The sequence below is a fragment of the Narcine bancroftii genome, chromosome 2 (assembly GCF_036971445.1).
Source record: "Narcine bancroftii isolate sNarBan1 chromosome 2, sNarBan1.hap1, whole genome shotgun sequence".
Lineage (NCBI taxonomy): Eukaryota > Metazoa > Chordata > Chondrichthyes > Torpediniformes > Narcinidae > Narcine > Narcine bancroftii.
The window spans coordinates 24,016,364-24,036,775 of NC_091470.1; the positions used below are offsets into that span (position 1 = coordinate 24,016,364).

The 20,412-nt window shown below is 40.5% G+C and overlaps 1 protein-coding gene across 6 annotated transcripts in view; it reads right to left on the reverse strand.

Moving 5' to 3' along the window:
* Positions 1–6,986: 6,986 nt before the first annotated feature.
* trip11 (thyroid hormone receptor interactor 11) overlaps positions 6,987–20,412 on the reverse strand; it is a 102,159-nt gene continuing 88,733 nt past the window's right edge. For all 6 annotated transcript variants that reach the window (XM_069916117.1, XM_069916114.1, XM_069916119.1 and 3 more), the window contains 4 exons: positions 19,071–19,185; positions 16,111–16,239; positions 10,680–10,827; positions 6,987–8,714 (listed from right to left, as the gene is read on the reverse strand). In XM_069916117.1, coding sequence (XP_069772218.1) covers positions 8,494–8,714; positions 10,680–10,827; positions 16,111–16,239; positions 19,071–19,185 — 613 coding nt within the window. In that variant the 3' untranslated portion in view covers positions 6,987–8,493. The remainder of the gene's footprint in view (positions 8,715–10,679; positions 10,828–16,110; positions 16,240–19,070; positions 19,186–20,412) is intronic.

Genomic DNA, 20,412 nt, shown 5'->3' on the forward strand with positions numbered 1-20,412 from the left:
TTATTTCCCAAATATTCTTTACCTTTTCCATTGTAAATACTGATACGCTTTAATGAATTAACTATTTATCTCTTCTGCTTCTATCAATGATCTCCATGTTTGCATTTACACACAGTACAAGCTTTTCGTACTTCAATATTTCACTTCTTTTCTCCATCAACATTCTCCTTAATTTTTAAAACTGTTACGAGCCCAGAGGACCCCAAAACCCAGCAGCAATAGATATTCACTAAGACAAATGGTTACTTAAACAAAAGTTGCTTTTAATGATTTTTAAACATAAAAACAGGACCTAACTTTATCTTACTTAACCCCCTTCTAATTCTAAGCGCACGCGTATGTAATGCGTGTGCAAGTTCAGAAAAGTTCTTTGGTTCACAGTCCAATCTCACTTCTCAAATTCACTGGCTGCAGGCAATTCTTATACTGTGCACAGAATTTAACATTTATGAAATTCACCGGGCTTTGGTGCTTGAAAGGTAAATGGTTACTGCTCAAGAAGGTACTTGTCGGTTTTCAGAGAGATTTGATATTCCAGGACATCCACAGCTGATGTACTTCCATCAGCCATATCAGTGTCTTGCTGACAAAACTTGCCCCTTCAGGGTTCTCCAGATGATAACCTCTTTCTTTCAGGTCACCAGTTTCTTTTTGTTCCCTTATTCCAACTGAAACATTAGACAGCCAGTCCTCTCCTCTTGCATAAACCACAAGGGCTTTGACCAGACCATCTTCCAAATGGGGCTTTCCACAAGCTTGCCAGCTTGTCCTGTTCCCATTCCCATCTATTGTTGGCTGTTACACAGAAGTGATCTGTGTGTGGGTGTTTTTCTCTCTCTCTCACACACACTGACAGAAACAGCCTGTTTGACTCTCTCTGCTTGAAAAACCACATGACCCTCTTATAGCAAGCTCTACTCCAGACAGAAAGCAGCTCCAACAAGATCTTTCATCTGTTGCATTTTGTAAACAATAATCCATTAGTGAAGTCCCCAAAGCTTTTGCAAAGATATTCAGAGCCAGCCTGTCTAACTTGAGCAGATCTCCAGTATTTTAAATGTGATCCGTTTTGAAGTGTTTGTATATGATCTACACCAAAAAAAACCTGCCACTTTATTCCCAAAATCATATCTATATACAATATAAAACACAAATCACAATCAAACCTTTAGCCTTACTAACTTCTTTGGCTATCAGTTATATTGCACAGCAATTGGTGCTTTGGAATGCAATCCACAAAGATCGAACACTAATTCCATGTTCCCCTCCCCACATTCCCATCATCTCACCACAGAACCCAATGCTCAAATTACACAGAGCAATTTAGAGGTCAATATACCCATTACCTCGCATATTTTGGGCTTTGTTAAGCCTCTCTTAATGTACTGTTCTTAATTGCTTGTTGGTCACAGATGGATCTATTTTCCCATTGGCCTTGTATCTCTATTAGCATATTCATCGACAATTCTAACACATTTGGGGTGCAACGCTGTGACAGTGCCAGCGACCTGGGTTAAAATCCGGCATTGTCTTTAAGGAGTATGTTATGTTCTCCCTGTGTCTGCCTGGATGCTCTGGTTTCCTCCCACCCTTCAAAACATACAGGGGTTGTAGGCTAATTTGCATAGCACAGGCTTGTGGGAAAGAGGGGCCTATTTCAGTGCTCGATATTTAAACAAAAATTTAAATTAAAACGAAAATGTCTTTAATTCCTTCCACTGGCAAGCTTTTAACCAAATTGAACCAAAGTAAACTCACCTTTCATTCCCATGTAACTGGCTTAAAATGGAGAATGTTCAAATACTCCAGTCATGTAGCACAACTTCAAGGTGAACAATAAATATTTTTATAAAACATTTACACATGTGATATTTGGGAGGAAAACCTTCAGTGTCATCCGCATCCTAACTTGGATTCACATTTCTGTTTGACTGCAGAGCACTTGTAGCAGATTGGAATATTGTCAACTTCAAAGCACTGAGAAAGTGGAGACAAAGACAAAAATCACGGCAACACTGCGCAAATCCATATTTAATACCTTTTTGTCCATTCTTCCTACAAAGGCAACAGTGGATGGTTCAAATTCCAAATATATTAGGTATGAACACCAAGCTAGAATTAGCATCAGAAAAAGCCAATGGCATCATAGACCAAGAGAATGTCTAAGATGAACAATTTTTTCAATCAAGTAATTTTACACATTTTAAACTATGCTGTTTATTAATGCCCATTTTAACAGTAAAAGATAACCAATTAATCAATATGATTAACGTACTGGTAGCACTGAATGTATTTCAAAACACAATTCTTTACTAAACATTATCAATGCTACGTTATGTACCCAAAAAGATAATAACATACTTTACTCACAGGATCAAAATTGATAGTATATGGTTCAAATCCTGATAAAGCGTTCAATTTTAAAATTAAAATTACTTAAAATTTTAAAATTCATATATGAGCTTGCAAATGTTAAAAACGGTTCTTAAGGCAAAAAAAAATTAACATTTAAATAAATTCAGCTCAGAGAACAAAAATAGTCTGAAGTAAAACACAGAAGTCTGTAGACACCGTGGTTGAAATTAAAACACAAAGCTGGGGAAACTCAGCAGGTCAAACAGTGTCCTTTATGTGCAAAGGTAAAGATACATAACCAACATTTTGGGCTTGAACCCTTCACCAAAGTATGAGCAAAATGTAGGCAGGCGCCTGAACAAAATGGTTAGGTGGGGGAGGGGTGGAAAGAGGAGCACGGACCTGGAGGCAGAAGGTAACTGGTGGATAAGGGAGGGAGGCCTCTGTGAATAGATAGGGAAGGGGTGGAGAGCTAAGGGAAAGGAGACACAAAGGGAAGGGAGAGAAAATGGAGAGTAGGTTAGCAGAAAACAGAGAAGCCCATGTTAATGCCATCCTGTTAGAGTCCCAAAGAAAACAATCTTTATGCTACCAAAATCCAAGTTGATTTTAACCCTAATGTGCTTTGAAACTGATCAGCAAATGTGCTAGCTTCCATCTCCTTCCCACTCCAAGTCATGCCCTGAAACAAAAGGATACTTATGTCCTTCTGAATGTGTATCATTGAGTAAAATCATAGATCTACTTCTAGCATACCACACTGGCAGTCTGCGGGGCTACTGCCAAGCATTGCTGATGTGCTAATTCATCATCATTCAAGCTTAGTTTAATGTGAATTGAAGCAAAAGATTTCCTGTGAGCCAGAGCTAATAAAGTCAACATATTATTTTGTTCAAAATAACTAATAAACAGTAACCAGCAAGTATACCTTGTGGTAAAATATAAATTTAACAACAATTTAAAATGCAACTGTCCCACAAGGTCAAATAATACAACATATGTGGAAACATTATCTGCAGTCATGGTTTAATTCGAGCATCATTCTTGAAATATTTAATATGTTGATTGATAAATAAATATAAATTATTGAACAAATTTGCTCTCCTGCAAATTTGTTTCTGCAGGAAAATAAAATTGTTTTTTTTTAAATTCTGTTCAAAACAATGAAAAAAGAAATTAAGGACCAAACATGATACTTGTTGAGTACCAAAACAGGTTGCTCTTGTAGTTAATCGGCTAGATTCAGTCAAATGCAACAAGATTGGTTCCACATTTTGGCCTGGACCACTGAACTGCTGGAAAGGTTTTGGATCAACACACAGGAGCCAGTGGAATTTTGACCTCTTAAATCAGCTCCTCATCAGGTGAGCAGCTACAATTACTTTTTTATGTTTCTACCTTTCTCATTATCACACCACAGTGCTTCAGACATTGGCATTTCTGAATAAAGTGCACATTTTTTGCATGGTAAATCACGATCATTTTTCCTTTTAAATGTCCTCTTCTAAAAAAACTTCTACATGGGTGAACACACACACACACACACACACACAACCAATTGCTCCTGTCCACTACAGATCAAAAATATGATCAAAGATTTCTGGCTCAACACCACATATTTGAGTGCTTTGACCCACTAATTCAGTGGTTTACAAACCTTTTCTTTCCATTCACCTACCACTTTAAGTAATCCCTATGCCATAGGTGCTCTGTGATTAGAAAGGGACTGCTTAAGGTGCTGTGTGATTGGGAAGGGAAGGTCGAGAATCACTGCTCTAGACACAATTGTTACTGAAATATTTCGTTTGAGAAAAATTTGGCCTATTTCCTTTGGAGTTATGAAACCATGCACATAATGAGTCAATGAGGTACAATTAAACAGTGGTTTTTAAACTTTTTCTTTCCACTCACACACCACCTTAAGTCATCCCTTACTAATCATTGAGCACCTATGGCATAGGGATTACTTAAAATGGTATGCAAGTGGAAAGAAAAAAGTTTGAAGACCACTGCACTAAATCAATACATGAACTACAGAAGGCTATTTTTAATGGTAAAATTATTGCTAAAGCACGTCAGTAATAATAAAAATAGCATTGCAGATCAATCACCTTTCTTTCATTGGTCACCTTTCATAAAGTTAATCAGGAATTAACACACTTAAGATATTTTGAAATGTTAAAAAGAGGGCGAGAGACTACAAACTATTTCAGCATCCTTTAGTGTGATTGAACAATAGCTCGTCCAGCCTCACCTATTCCTCTTAGATTAGGAGAATGGATAGAAAAGTGACAAATGAGGTAAAATGTTGAAAAATGTACGGCCAACCCATTTTACTTTCATAGAAATAGTAAAAAACAGGCAGGACATTTTCTAAATCTGGAGAAAATTCTCAGAGTCCTCGTTCAGGGTACCTTACACCGAAGAAGGCAAATGCAATGCTAGCATTCATTTCAATCAGACAAGAATGCAAGAGCTGGGATGGGAGGGTGAGACTTTAGAAGGCACTGGTGAGACCTTATTTGGGAGTATTCTGAGCAGTTTTGGGCAATGCTCGCATGCCGAAATTGGAGAGAGTTCAGAGGTTTACGAGGATGATTGTGGGAGTGAGAGGGTCGTCATCCAAGGGACAGTTGACGTCTCTTTGCCTGTAGTCGTTGGAATTTAGGAGAAATGAGGGGGAATCTCATTTAAACATTTTGAGTGTTGAAAGGGATGGACAGAGTAGATGTCGAAAGATTGTTTCCCCTGGTGGGACAAGAGGGCACAATTTCAGAATTGACGGCGTCCACTGAAAACAGAGATAAGGAGACATTTCTTCAGCCAGAGGGTGGTGAATCTGTGGAATTTATTGCCACAAGCTGTCGAGGAGGCCATGTCATTGGGTACATTGAAAGGGGAGGTTGATAGGTTCTTGATTAGCCAGGGCGTCAAGGATTATGGGGAGAAGGCCGGGCAGTGAGGCCGACTGGAAGAATGGATCACAATGAATGGCCAATTTCTGCTTCCTTGTCTTACATATTGCTCAAATGTGATTAGATGGACATTTCTAATGAAATTTTACTTCAACGCAACAATATCCCTTAATCCTAAATCAGCAAAACATCCAGAAAATTGCAAAATATATTACTTTTTATTCAAGAACACACACAAAAAAATAGAAATTGGTCTAGTCTGTTTTGTAATTCAATGAGATCATTGCTGAGCTTTATTGGTTAAAGACAGTGTATTTGATATAACAAAAATAAACCAACATTTTGTGGTTGAACCCTTCATCAAGGTAACAAGCCCAAAATATTTTTAATGTATCTTTACCTTTGCTATATAAAGTACACTGACCTGCTGAATTTCTCCAGCATTGTTTTTACTTCAATCACAGAGTCTGCAGATTTTTGAGTTTATTTCTGTGCTTTATTAAATTCCCATGGTTACGCTAGCTGATGTTTGGTATTAGGTTATGCATTTAGAATGGAGCTCACTCAGCAAAGGAAGGGAAATCCTTTCTGCTTTCAAATGCAACTCAAATGATATTCACAGTGCCATTTGGAATTTTTGGCAAGCTTTCCTTCATATCTTTGCTTTTCTGGAAAAAATGTGAACATACTTTCCCATTTACCACACATTAACTTAAGATGAGATGCAGAAGGGGAAGGAAAATCAGTAGCGCTAAAACCAAAGCAACTAAAGAAAAGAAAAAGTGGGTTTGGGGAAGCTTAATAAAATTGTTGTTAAATTTAATTGCGAAGAAGCTTTATTTTGAACCCAACACAAAGGACCTTTTGATGCTTCCCGAGAGTGTTTCCCTGCAAACATAACCATATGAATGTGTACAATTTCAAGTAAAGGAGAACTTTGTGGAAAGGGGAACGGTTCAGAATTTCACCTTCACAGGGTCGAGTGGGCATAATGCCTTTAAAGTTCTCCACAAGGAAGTGAAAACAAATACTTGAATTGACAGGAGCCAATTAGTACACGCCAAGCTTGTAAAAGCAGCATTGGAATATATGACCAAGTAATCAATATTTTTAATGACATTGGTTGAGTTAGTTGCCTGGTCAAACAAACAAAGAACAATTTTGGTGTGGACAGCGCAAAAACTCACCTGGCCCAATTTTAATGGTGCCATGGGATGTTTCATGCCCACTGCAGAGAATAGGTAACTTTGTGTCTCATGTCAAAGTTGACAACTCTAGCAGTACAACGCACCTTCAGTAACGCACTGAAGTGCCAACCCGATTTATTTGCTCAACAGACCGCCAGACTAAATCTTCCCTATTAAGGTAAAATTACTTCCAAAGGTCACAACAAGCTGAGAAATTCTCATCACACCATCTCTTTGCTTTTCTCGGCACCTTGTCAATCAGAGCTGGTTTCTGAACAAAACCAGTTAACATCAGGTCACAGACAAGCTACAGAGATGCTCAGCTTGAATCTCCTACAAAATTAAAACAACTGATGAAACAGGTCTTTGGTCATTTGCTAAATAAGTATCTCAGTAATATTAGCTGGCTGTAATGATCTCTGCTCCCTTGGTACCAATACCTCGGTATCAATCACAATAAGTTTACAGCTTGGATGTACACAAACTTTCAAATCATAATAATGAACCTGAACAATTGCTAGAAAACAAGTTTACTATAATGGAGTTTAATGGATCCAAGAATGTCATTCTTTCAGTTAATCACAATATTATACAATAGCCCACATACCAAATGGATTGTGGATAATTTAGAGCTTAAACGGTTGTAACTGTACAAATCTGCAGACATATGCCAGGTGGAAAACAAGTTGTGCATGAAAAAGACTATTTATACAAAAAACTATGTTGCAGGCTATTAATTGTTGTTTCATGCTCTCACTGATACAGTGAGCTGCAAGTGAATTAATTTGACAGAGAGGTCTGCAGCAATTTCAAAAACCTAAAATACAGAATTGTACAAATTATTTCAAATGAAATACTAATGAAAATCTGGTAAATCATCAGATGGTGAAACTACTGCCTTTAATATACAAATTACAGATTCCTTGGCACTAGCCTGTATCAAATACATTAAGGTTATATTTTGTGGGCATGGTTGAAATAGACTGGTGGATGTAACTGTGCACGAGTTGTTTGCAAAAATTATTGGTTTCCGCTTTAGTTTTCAGTAAAGTTTCCTATACTTCTGGAATGCAATGGAAGTCTGCTGTTCCTCTGGGATAATGCCTTCAGTCATTGAAAAATAAATGGGGTGAGAAGATTCCATCACTGATTTTAAACTTCAAGTTTTTGATGGGTTCTATCGTAAAATCAAGAGGTAAATTGGTTACAAAACTGCTCTTCATAATCATGTAGGCATTAAATGATTTTACATTGTTCATGATGGGAAGAGTCAGCTTTTCAAACAAAACCAATGTTTTTTATTTGTGTTCTCATTAGAACTCTGTAACCGACACTCTTTCATTAAGGAGCTTTAACAATAAATTTAAAAAAAAAAAGAGCTTTAACAACAAAAATGTTGATCCCACCACTGCAGGATTGTAGGATTGGTGGGGAAGAGAGAGGAGGCAGAGACAACATTTTCCATTTCTTATCAAATCTCAGGAAAGATTAACCACAGGAAATCTTGCCCACCAGTTGGATCAAATGTGCTGCGCCATGGCAGCTGCAGCTGAAACTACAATAACCTGAAACAGTCAGCTTTTAATAGGCATTCACGTGCAGAACACTGCTACTTTATCTGTGTGGAGGCATATTGAAGAGGTTTTACTTCAATCCTTCTGTGGAAGGGTGTTATGAAACTCTATTAGAGTTTGTAACTACCCAAGTCCAATGAGGATTGAAGGGATATTGGGATTCAGTGCCCCAATTAATGCCAAATATAGAGTACCTGGATTCACCTTCTCTACTTGGTACCAAACGTTTATAACTTACTTTTTGGACACAAGGTTTCGGTACATGTTGGGTCATTTGTTCCCCAAGTGGAATTCAGGCAGGTCTTTTTTTTTTGCAACCTTCATATGTAACTGGAAGCTGAGCATTTACAACATGTAAATAATTCTCAAATGAGCTTTGTGCACACTGCACAACATCCCTCTGTGCTAGTCTATAATATGTTTCGTTTTAAAGTGCTGCAGTCAGTTGCTCCAGTTTTTTTTTTATTGCTTGAGGAGATCTTTTAGCACAGTCCCGGCACTGGAGTCCGGCGACACTGGTAATGGTGTGAACGTGGGAAGGGCACTAGAGATTGGTTTCATGAGGAGATGAGAGGACCCAGCAGAACTGGCAGCTACTGAGGTGATGAGAGGCACAGCAGCAGACCGTGGAGCCAAGAAAGGACTGGATTCAGACTTTTTCACTGGACCTGCTCCAGCTGCGCCTGCAAATAAAATTTAGTAGTGTGATTCACTAGATCAATGATATAGTACAGGGAATGCAGAAATGATGCATAAAGTTGCATCCAATTTGTTATACTGTGCCCATTTTCAGCCACTACAAATAACCATGTGCTATCATTAAATCAAAGATCAAAATGCATTATAATCCCAGTCAGTATATCCAGCAACCTGAACCCGAAGGCAAAGTGGGCGACAGGTAAAGAAACACAAAACCTGCAGATGCTGGAATCTTGAGTGAGCAGAGAGAGGCTGGAGGGACTCAGCAGGTCAGGCAGCTTCCCTGTTTAGGGACAGAAGCCTTCAGAGAGATTCGACAAGGGGTGCCACCCTGAATCGTTGACTGACCATTTCTCTCCAGGGATGCTGCCTGACCCGCTGAGCCCCCTCCGGCCTCTCTTTGCTCATTGGGTAACACACAGGTGGGTCGAGCATTAAAAGCATGTGGAATTAAGCATTCTAATGGCTTCTGATTCTAATGAGGTGATATCATTCAAAAGATGAAGCCAAAAAAAAATTTTTGAGGTTTCAAATGAATATGGAGGAGCAAGAGTGTAGTAAAGGGTAAAAGTAGGTCCACTCCAGGACAAAGGAGAAAACATCAAAGGAAGTGGGCAAGGTCCTTAATGGGTACTTTGTATCGTAATTTAATTTTTTAAAATTTAGACAGAGCATGGCAACAGGCCATTTCCGCCCACGAGCCCATGCCACCTAATTATACCCAACTAACCTACAACTCCCAATACGTTTCGAATGGTGGGAGGAAACCAGAGCCCCTGGGAAAAACCCACCTGACATGGGGAGAACGTACAAATTCCTTACAGACAGCAAGGGATTCGAACTCTGTTCCAAATTGTTGGCGCTGCTAACTGTACTACCCTGATTAATGAGCCTGGTTCCAATGAGTATAAGCCAATCTTACTCAATTTCTTCTCATTGTCATTTCATTGTCTCGTGACACAGGCTGAATCAATGCTGTTCTAAAGCCCAAGGCCAGTTTTCTCCTTTCGGCAAAGAGACCAACACACGTCTTGAACCCTGAATTAAGTTAATTTCCCTACTCTAATTCACGCTCCTTGTCATAAAGGGCCATTACTTTATCAATTGGTGGTTGTACCTGCACGTTGGTCTTTTTTGTTGGTATCAGAACTGTTATTCTATTGTGCTCATTACATTTTCAACCCTTTAATGTTTTTCTCTATTTTTATGATTTCCTTCAGAATTCTGTTGAATTTATAGCAAAGAAATAGGTAATTTAGAACTAGTATAGTTCAAAATATATGCTCCAAGCTTCCTCTCAATCCTTCATCACATCAATTCAGTTCATCCACTTAGATTCTTAATGGGATTAGGCTCAACTACCACTAGTGGAAGAAAGCTCCATGTCTTTGAGCGATTAAAGTTCTCCCGAACGCTCAACTTGAATTCATTAGAAACTATGGACTTTGGTCTCTTCCACAAGGGGAAACACCTCCATTAAATTTAAACACTCTTTTTAAAAGCCATTTTCCTACTTGCAAGAGCTCAAACATTCAGCTCATCAATTTGCTCCATTATTCAATGATCGGCTTTCATGTCGGCAACAACTTCCCGAACAAACTCTATAATCCTCGATTCTGTTAATATCAGAGAATCCCTCTACCTCAATTGCAAAAAATCACCCGCCCCCGGTGAACAGATTTTTCTCAAAGTCCTGAATGGCCAATCCCTCATGCTAAGACGCCAGACCTTAACACCCCATTCCTTGTCTGCCTAATTCTTTGGCCTTTCTCAAAAGCATTCACCAAAAACTGAACACAGCTCCGTTTAATTTGATGTTTCAAATCAGCCCCTTTGGAAATAAAACCCAAATATTTGGTTTACAAATGATGGTCTTATTAACCCAGGCCACAACTTTTGATGACTTGTAAATCTGTAGAAGAAATGTAGTAAATTATAAAGGACTGTACCTGATGCATGATCCGAAAAACTGCTGGCTTGCTGGCTGGCTGCAGCTGGAGGTCCAAGGGGGCGGACATCATAAACTGGAAGCTTTGGTGGAGGGAGGGATGGTCGAGATTCTATTTCCAGGAATTTCACAAACATTTCTGAGAAAGACTGCAAGACAAAGTCATAAAACTCCTTTTGTATAAAAATAAGTAATTCCATCAATTCCAAAGTCACAAATAATACACATCATGTTTAGTTGGAATGAACCAACTTTTAATCCAGATGCACATCTAAATTAGCAACGTGCGAAGGAGATGGATCAGAAAAGTCAGAGAATTTAGAACAGCAGGAAACCGTTCAAAATGATGTGACCATGTCAGCTCTACCTCAATAATTATTGGTCATCCTACTCAGATCCCATTTCACGTTACCTGTTCCACCTCATGTATTGTTTGTGTGTTACTTTACTACTGCCTCGATAGTGAAAATTCTCAGGTTATTGTGTTGTAATAGGGGAAAACTTTGCCTCATCTTATTTTTCCATTTAGAAATTCTTCACTTTAATAAATTAATTTCAAAATCCATCCTGTTGCCCTGACTGCCAGACCACTCATTAACTCCAACTACATTTCGGCAGCTAAATTTATTTTTGCTGCATTTTCATAACTCGAGGCATCATCGGCTGTCAGATGTGAACGATTCCATCTACAGAGGGAATTCACTGTGGTCCACATAGTCCGCGTGTGCATTCCTCCCCAGCAAAAATGCCAAGGAAGCGCTCACTGAACTGTATGGGGCTCGTTCACAGAGAATTCAGAGTCATTTTCGGGAGGCTCATGTGGGAGGGCATCCATGCCATCACCAACCACAAAGCCACATCATCTGCCTGTGCCAGGGATGCCTCCCTCCTGGACACTTTGAATGACTTCTAGGAACACTTTGAGAGAAAAAATGTTGTGGTGGCGAGGAAACCCATGCCTCCCCCACACGAATAGGTACTGCGTTTCACAGGGGGCTGAAGTGAGAAGGATGCTGCTCAAGGCCAATCCTCATAAGGCTGCAGGGCCAGACAACACCACTGGCAGGGTGCTCAGAGGGTATGGGAACCAACTAGCTGACGTCCTCACAGACATTTTCAATATCTCCCTGGGCAATGCCGTTGTACCAATGTGCTTCAAGGTGGTCACTGTCATCTCTGTGCAGAAGGTGACCTCAGTGTCTTGTCTCAACGATTACCATCCTGATGCACTCATGTCCACCATCATGAAATGCTTAAAGAGGCTAGTCACAGAGCACATCAAGTCTCAGCTGCCCCCCCCTTCATTAGACCCTTGCAGTTTGCATACAGTCCCAACCGATCGACAAATAATGCCATTGCCATCATGCTTCAACTAGTCCTTACCCACCTGGAAAGTAAAGACTTGCATGTTCAAATGCAGTTCATAGGATTTAGCTCAGCATTCAACACAATCGTACTGCAGCACCTGATTAGGAAGCTGAACCTGCTGGGTCTAAACACCTTTCTCTGGAACTGGATCCTCGACTTCCTGACTGGAAGACCTCAGTCAGTCCAGATCAGAAACAGCATGTCCAACACTGAGCACCCCCACAAGGCCTGCGTGCTCAGCCCACTGCTATTCACCCTGCTGACCCATGACTGTGCAGCGAGGTACAGTTCTAATCACATCATCAGGTTCACTGACAACATGACCGTGGTGGGGCTCATAAGCAAAACAATGAGTCAGCTTACAGAGAGGAAATGCAAACACTAACAAACTGGTGCAGGGACAACAACCTACACTTGAATGTTAGCAAAACAAAATAGATGGTGATTGACTTCAGGAGAGCTCGGGGAATCACTCTCCACTAACCATCAACAGCTCCACCGTCGAGGTAGTCAAGAGCACCAAATTCCTTGGCGTGCACCTGGCAGAGAATCTCTCCTGGTCTCCCAACACCAGATCCATTGCCAAGAAGGCCCAACAATGCCTTTACTTTCTGCAGAGGTCAAGAAAAATCCAGCTTTTACCCTCACAACATTCTACAGTGGATATATTGAGAGTATGCTATGTAACTGCATCACCGCCTGGTTTGGGAACTGCATTATCCCAGAATGCAAGTCTTGCAGTAGATAGTAGGCTGCTGAGGGGACTATTGGGGTCACTCTCCCTGCCTTGATAGACATTTATAAATGGCCATTGTTTGCGGAAAGCCATAAACATGGTGAAGGACTCCACGCATCCCTCTCGCAATCTATTCTCAGTCCTGCCATTCGGAAAGAGGCTTCTGAAGTCTGGGGACACAGGGGTAGCATATGTAACATGATATTTATAAGTGATATGTTATTTATAAAAAAAGTTTCTGATGTAATTTAGCCATGTAAATAACCAGCTCCACAGTCCGGAGAAACTCTATCTTATTTCCACTGGGTTATGGTTTGAAATGACAAATAAACGTGATTTAACTTGATATACTGGTAAATCCAATTCAACACTAAATCTAGTAATATTTTGCCTTTTACATTATGACTTTTCTGTACTTCTGTTTTACTTTTCTCTTTTCTCTCTGCAATGCCTCCCTCCTTTGTTCTCTATGGATTCCCATTCCCTTTACATCCTCCTCAACAACACCAGTAGACAGTTCCCCCTAGGATATTGATCCCAGTCTTAAACAGGTGTAGACCAACCAGATGGTATTGCTCCCACTTCCCTTGGATCAGATTTTAATGTCCCAGGAATCTGAAACCCTCCTGCACCACCCCTCAAGCCGATTATTCAACACAACTGTTCTGCTATTCTTACTCCGACTAGCATGTTGCACCAGAAGTAATCCTGAGATTTCTACTTTGAGGTTCTATTTTATAATTTATAGCCGAGCTCCCCAAATTTGACTTGTTTGGTTTGACCCTCTTTTCTCCCATATCACTGGTATCTGCATGTAATGAAACTAGTTGTTTGCTCTCCCCTTTCAGATTGCCCTACAGCTGTTCCAAGACATCTCTGACCGCTGTACCTGCGAGACAACAAACCATCTGGAAATCCCACTTGTGGTCATAAAAGCACCTACAGTATCTATTCCCCTCAACATGGAATGCCTACCACAATAGCTCCAAAGCCATTTTTCCTGCCCTCCTGTGCACCAGAGTCACCCACAGGACCATGAACTTGACAACTTCTGATGAGCAGTCACCCCCAACAGTATCCAAAATGGTATCTGTTTTAAAGAGCGATGACTGCAGAGGATTCTTGCACTACCTTCCTGCCAGTACACTGCCTGTTGGTCACCCATCCCCCATCTTTCCTTCGGTCCTTAAACTGCAGTGCGACCAACTCAGTGAATGTGTTCTCCAAAACATACTCAGCAAATGGCAGGACTGACATCTGAAGCTGTTAGTACATTATCGGCCAGTGAGCCTGACGTCAGTAGTAGGTAAATTATTGGAAGGTGTTCTAAGAGATCGACATATGTATTTGATAGGCAGGGTCTGATTTGGGATAGTCATCAAGGCTTTGTGTGTGATAGGTCATGTTTAACCAATCAGAGTTTTCTGAGGAGTTTACCAGGAATGTTGATGAAGGAAAAGCTGTGGATGTTGCCTACATGGAATTAGTAAGGCCTTTGACAAGGTCCCAAATGGGAGGTCAGTCAGGAAGTTGCAGACTCTGATGAGGTAGCAAGCACGATTTGATGCTGTAAGGGAGTAGCCAGAGAGAGGTAATGGATAATTTGTTCTCAGACCGGAGGCCTGTGTCTCGTCGGGTGCCTCAGGGATCAGTGCTGGCTCCATTGTTGTTTGTCATCTATATCAATGATCTGGTAATGTGGTAAATTGGATCAGCAAGATGCAGATGACAAAGATTGGAGGTGTAGTGGACAGCGAGGAAGGCTTTCAAAGCTTGCAGAGGGATCTGGCCCAGCTGGAAAAATGGAAGATGGAATTTAATGCAGAGAAGTGTGAGGTGTTGCATTTTTGAAGGACAAATTAAGGTAGGACATACACAATAAATGGCAGGGACTGAGGAGTGCAGGAGAACAGAGGAATCTGGGTATACAGGTACATAATTCCATGAAAGTGGAGTCACAAGAAGGCAGGGTTGTAAAGATAACTTTTGGCTTATTGTCCTTCATAAATCAAAGTACTGAGTAGAGGAGTTGGGATGTTATGGTAAAGTTGTACAAGACATTGATGAGACCAAATATGGAGTATTTTGTGCAGTTTTGGTCACCTAATTACAGGAAAGGTATCAATAAGATAGGAAGAGTACAGAGAAGATTTACTAGGATGTTGCCCAGACCTCAGGAACCGAGATACAGAGAAAGGTTAAACAGGTTAGGACTTTATTCCCTGGAGCATAGAAGAATGAGGGGAGATTTGATAGAGGTATTTAAAATTATGAGGGGGATAGACAGAGTAAATGCAACTAGGGTCTTTCCACAGAATTTAGGTTAGAAACAAACCAGAGGACATGAGTTAAGGGGAAAAGTTTAGGGGTAACATTGCCGGGGGGGGGGATTGGTTCACACAGAGTAGTGGGAGCGTGGAATGAGCTGCCAGTTGAAGTAATGAATGCGAGCTCAAATTTTAATATTTGAGAAAAACTTTTGACAGGTACATTGAGGGGAGGGATAGAGAAGGCTATGGACTGGGTGCAGGTCAATGGGACTAGGCAGAATAGTTCAGCGCCATCTCATGGGCCGAAGTGTCTGGTTTCTGTGTTGTAACATTCTATGGTTCGAACTGGGTATTCATGAGAGTTTTGAAAACTTAAAGAGGAATCCGATCATGACTGGACTGACAAGATGCAGGAAAGATGTTCGCTCTGGTGAAGTCCAGAACCTGAATGTCTTCACCCAAGATGTGATAAACTTCATTAGCTTGGATAGCTGTTGATGCTAAATCATGAAGGTGTTCAATATCATTCCAGTGCCTAAAGAGATCAAGGAGTATGGGAAGAGAGCGCCATCCCAATATCCCCATTCAAATCAGGCTCTGAATTTGAATAATCAGTCATCATTGCAATGAAAAGCAGAGTAGTCATAAAGGTCGACTGGCTACTCCTGCCACAAATTGCTTTGTTTCTCTCCATAAATCAAAGAACCAGTAAATATAAAACCTATGATTTCCGTCATTTTGTATATATATATATCTCACACCCACCCCCCCACCCACACTCACACACACCCACCCCCACACCCACCCACCCACACACACCCACCCACACAAGAATAATATTCATACACAAGAACTATGAAAGGCTATAATTTTATTCAAGAGATCAAACAGTTTCAGGAAAACACGACTTGGCTTCCTATTTTTGGTTCTGTCTCCCTGCCCTCCAGGAGAGCCTCTTTATAGTTAACCTCTACCATCTTTCATTCTCTATACCACAAAATATCTGATGTTTTAAAAACCAAAAATACATGATAATTTAGGAACAGGGTAGAACTTACACTGTTGAAGACTGTCTGCTGGTTTGGCCTTTGTGGGGTACTTGGTACACTCTGGGTTCCACCAACTCTGCTACCACCAAGCCAACTAGTGACCCATCCAGTAACGCCACGATATTCTTTATCTAAAAGCTAGTAAAACAACATATTTAAGATGTGCTTTTATTATCACAACCAACTGATAGAAATGCAATCAACTTTTTTTATGGCAGTTTAATGCAAAGTTTCACTATTTCATAATTGTATTTTTATCGAGAAGTGTACTATTTAGAAATGGGCTCCTGATTCTCAACCAAAATTGAAATGTCTAGTTTATCAGCCCCCAGACTAAAGAACCCGAAATGTGCTCATCGTGTTTCTCAGGTCATTTTAATGCTTGATAAAGATTAGATCATGTCCTGAACTCCATCAAAATAAAGTAGTACACTCCAGCATGCTTTTTACATGAAACGATTCTATTTGGAAAAAGAAACAAAAATAGAAAGTAAAATTTTACTGAACTTGGTTCACAAAGAAGTGTAATCTACTTCAGAAGAAAATAATTGTTTATGTAAACAGAACATCAGTACCTTAGATGGGATTTGCCTTATTCAAGGTCATTGGAATGTCTTCTATAATCCATTTTGTGGAATGTAGTCTTATTAGCTATAGGCCAGCAGTGAACACCCATTCTTTTAATATTTATTTTTGGGATTTGTCAACAGTGGCAAAGTCCATCACCGGCAAATTGCCCTCGAGAAAATAGAAGGGAATCACTGCAATACTTTGGGTGAAGGCATTCCCTCAGTTTATTTGGGTGCAGAGTACTAAGATTGAGGCCCTGCAACAATAAAGGAATATCAACGCATTTCCAAGTTGACACAGCATGTGCCCAAGTCCTCGCCTTGTTGGCAAGATACCAATCAAATAGCCTGCTTTATCCTGGATGGTGTCGACCTCCTTGAGCTGCATTTTCTCATGCAAAAATGGAGGATTCTATTGGCAACTAATGTGTCTCATGGATGATGGAAGGGCTTTGGAATGTCAGGTGGTGAGTCACTCAGCTCAGATACACACACAGCTTCTTTCCTGTTCTTCGAGCTACTTTAATTGCAGCTGGTTTGCTGGAGATGGTCATTGCTAATGCCTGAATGTTGATCTTGCTGCACACAGGTGTAAATAGCTTCAATTGCTGCAGAGATGTGAATGGAATGCAGCCACGAGCAAACATTGCCATTTCATTCCAGGAAAGGTGGTCATTCATCAAGCTGGCTCGATCCAGACAATACCATGATATTCTGGTGTCAGCATTATCGTTTTCCAACAGCTACAATAATATGTTATTTGCCCATGATATAATCCCAACCACTGAAGTATTTCCTTTAATATCCATAGACCAATTTTAGCATTAATGTCATGAGAAGATATTTTCACTTTACTTGCAGAATTAAATTCTTCGGTTCAAATTTGGACTGAAGTTAGGAATAAATTTGGAACTAAGAGGTACTGGCAAAACAAAGAAAATAACCAGGAGGAAATTAATATTCATGGGCATCTTATTGTTGTGGCTTGGTAGTTCTTTCAGTGACATCTCTCCCTTCACTGATGAATAAGGCTGATTTGCGTCTTTGTGTCGCCAGCTTCACCTTTCCCCCCTCCTCCTCACTCCTTCTGCTTTTGGTTCATGTCTGCTTTCATCTTCCTGCCTCTTTCTCCCAACTCCACTCCTGCTCCTTCCTGTTTCCATCTGCCACCATCCTTCACTCCTTCTGGCCCCACCTCCCCTTTCCTGGCTAACTTCCCTCTCCACCCTGATGCAAAATGTCAACAATTCATACCTCACCTTCCTGGAGGCTGCTTGACCCACTGAGTTCCTCCAGCAGATTGTTTACATCCATCGTGTTAAGTTGCTTCCTACCTGCTAGTCCCAATCATGCACTTCAGGGCAATACTGTCAAGCTAGTTCTATAGAACATCGAAGCGGCACAGTTGGCATAGCGGTCAGCGCAATGCCGATTCAGCGCCGTCGACCAAGACTGAGGTTTGAATCCCGTGCTGTGTGTAAGGAGTTTGTACGTTGTCTCCATGGGTTTTCTCTAGCGGCTCCGGTTTCCTCCCACCCTTCCAAACATACCAAGGGTTGTAGGTTAATTGGGTGTAATTGGGCAGCAAGTGCTCATGGGCCAAAGTGGCTTGTTACCGTGCTATGTCAAAATTTAAATTTGAAGTCATCCAATATACTGACCTTGCCACTTGGAGCAAAAGTTTGATGGAGCAATACGGATTCATCCTCTCTGAGAGCGCAATGGGTGATAATCACCGTGCTTCATTATCTATGTTGGAACTTATGCCACATGGGGTAATGGAGAACATGTGGAGAACTCTGTGCTACTGACTCATGTCTACTCATTAATATAATGATGGGTTTATGCTGCCATGGGGGTAAGACCTATTCAGAGACTATGATGGAAAAGTTAATCACATTGTCTTTAAGGCAGAATGTTGTCATGTCAACAGTGCAAAGCTTTGCTAGTTCCCAATTTAGACAACTCTCCCCTGATGTTTGAGGAGAATGCTGCCAGGTCACTGACTTTACAGTGTCCAAATTTGATGCTCAGGTCACTGCTGGGTGCCCCATTCTGCTCATCTTTTATTCTATTTTAGGAAAATACTGTAACTCACTAGCCATCTCAAAAGGCATTTAGGAGTCATCCACAAGTCATCACCTGTTCTCCTTGTCCTGGGCAATAGTGATCATTAGGTTGAAGAAGACATCTAGAAAAAGCCTGTGTCACAATGCTGTAGAACATTTGAGAGATTAAGCAAACTTTAGAAACGGTGCATGAAAATGAATGGACGTGATAGTGGAATTTTAGCTTACACCCTCTGAATTGAGAGTCTGGGTTACTAGTTTGGTAATGTAATCACTACCTCACCACCAGATCCTTGCAATTCACCAGCTACAATGAATGACTCAATCATACCTGACCAATCTCTTCTTTCTTTAGCCCTAGAACACTTCCCATCAGTCGCATCGCTTCATTACGCTTATTCTTTGGAGTATGAAAGTAGCCCACAAACAGATTTCTCATTAAAACCCTTGGAAAGAAAGAGCAAATGGCTAATGTGAACATGGAGAAAGACAGATCGACATCTGCACACAAACAGGCAGATTTTTCTTCATGTGTTTGGTACAATCATCTCTTTAAATTAGGGCAGAACAGTTGACGGAGCGGTTAATGGCCGCACTGTCTGTAGAGTTTGTACATTCTCCCCGTGTCTTCATGAGTTTTCCCCCAGGGGCTCGGGATCTCCTGTTGGTGAGATCAGATCTGAATTCTATGTGCAATTCTAGTTTCTGCACTCTAGGAGGAATGTAATTAAAAGAGGGTGAGTGCACAAATTTTTTTTTTTACTTATTAATCGCAAGAATGTTACTGGGATAGGAGGGTTTAAGTTAAAAAGGAGAAAAATGGGTAGGCTGGTTTAGTTTTCTCTGAAGTGAAAATTGCTGATAGATTATCTAATTGAGGTTTATAAAACCGTGATAAGCATGGATGATCACAGTCTTTATTCCATGGTAGGGGAATCACAAGTTAGAGGTAATAGGTTTAAGGTGAGAAAGGAAAGATTTAAAGGCACCATTTAGAACATAGAACACTACAGCACCATACAGGCCCCTCAGCCCTCAATGGTGTTCCGTAAAAAAAAATTACTAAACCCTCCCTACCTTGTAACCCTCTATTTTTCTTCCATCCACGTGCCTGTCTACAAGTTTCTTAAATGCCTCTAATGTTTCATCCTCAACCACCATCCTTGGCAAGGTAACCACAACTCTATGTTAAAAAACTTGCCCCTAATGTCTCCCCTGAACCTCCTTCCCTTCACACTGTACATATGTCATCTAGTTCTTGCTATTCCTTCTCCGGGAAAAAGATGCTGTTGACTACCTTATCCATGCCTCTCATAATCTTGTAGACCTCTATTAAGTGTTCTCTCATCCTCCTTCACTCCAAAGAGAAAAGTCCCAGCTCTGCTAACCTCACCTTGTAAGACTTATTTCCAATCCAGGTAACATTCTGGTAATCACCCTTTCATAGCTGCCACTTTATTCTGACGATGAGGTGACCAGAACTGAACACAGCAAGTGTGGTTTTACCAGAGATTTGTAGTTGCAACATGACCTCTTGACTCTTTAACTCAATCCCTCTATTAATGAAGGTCAACATCTCACAAGCCTTCTTAACTATCAACCAGCATAGCAACCTTGAAGGATGTATGGATTTTGGTCCTAAGATCATTTTGTTCATCCATTCTCTTAAGTAT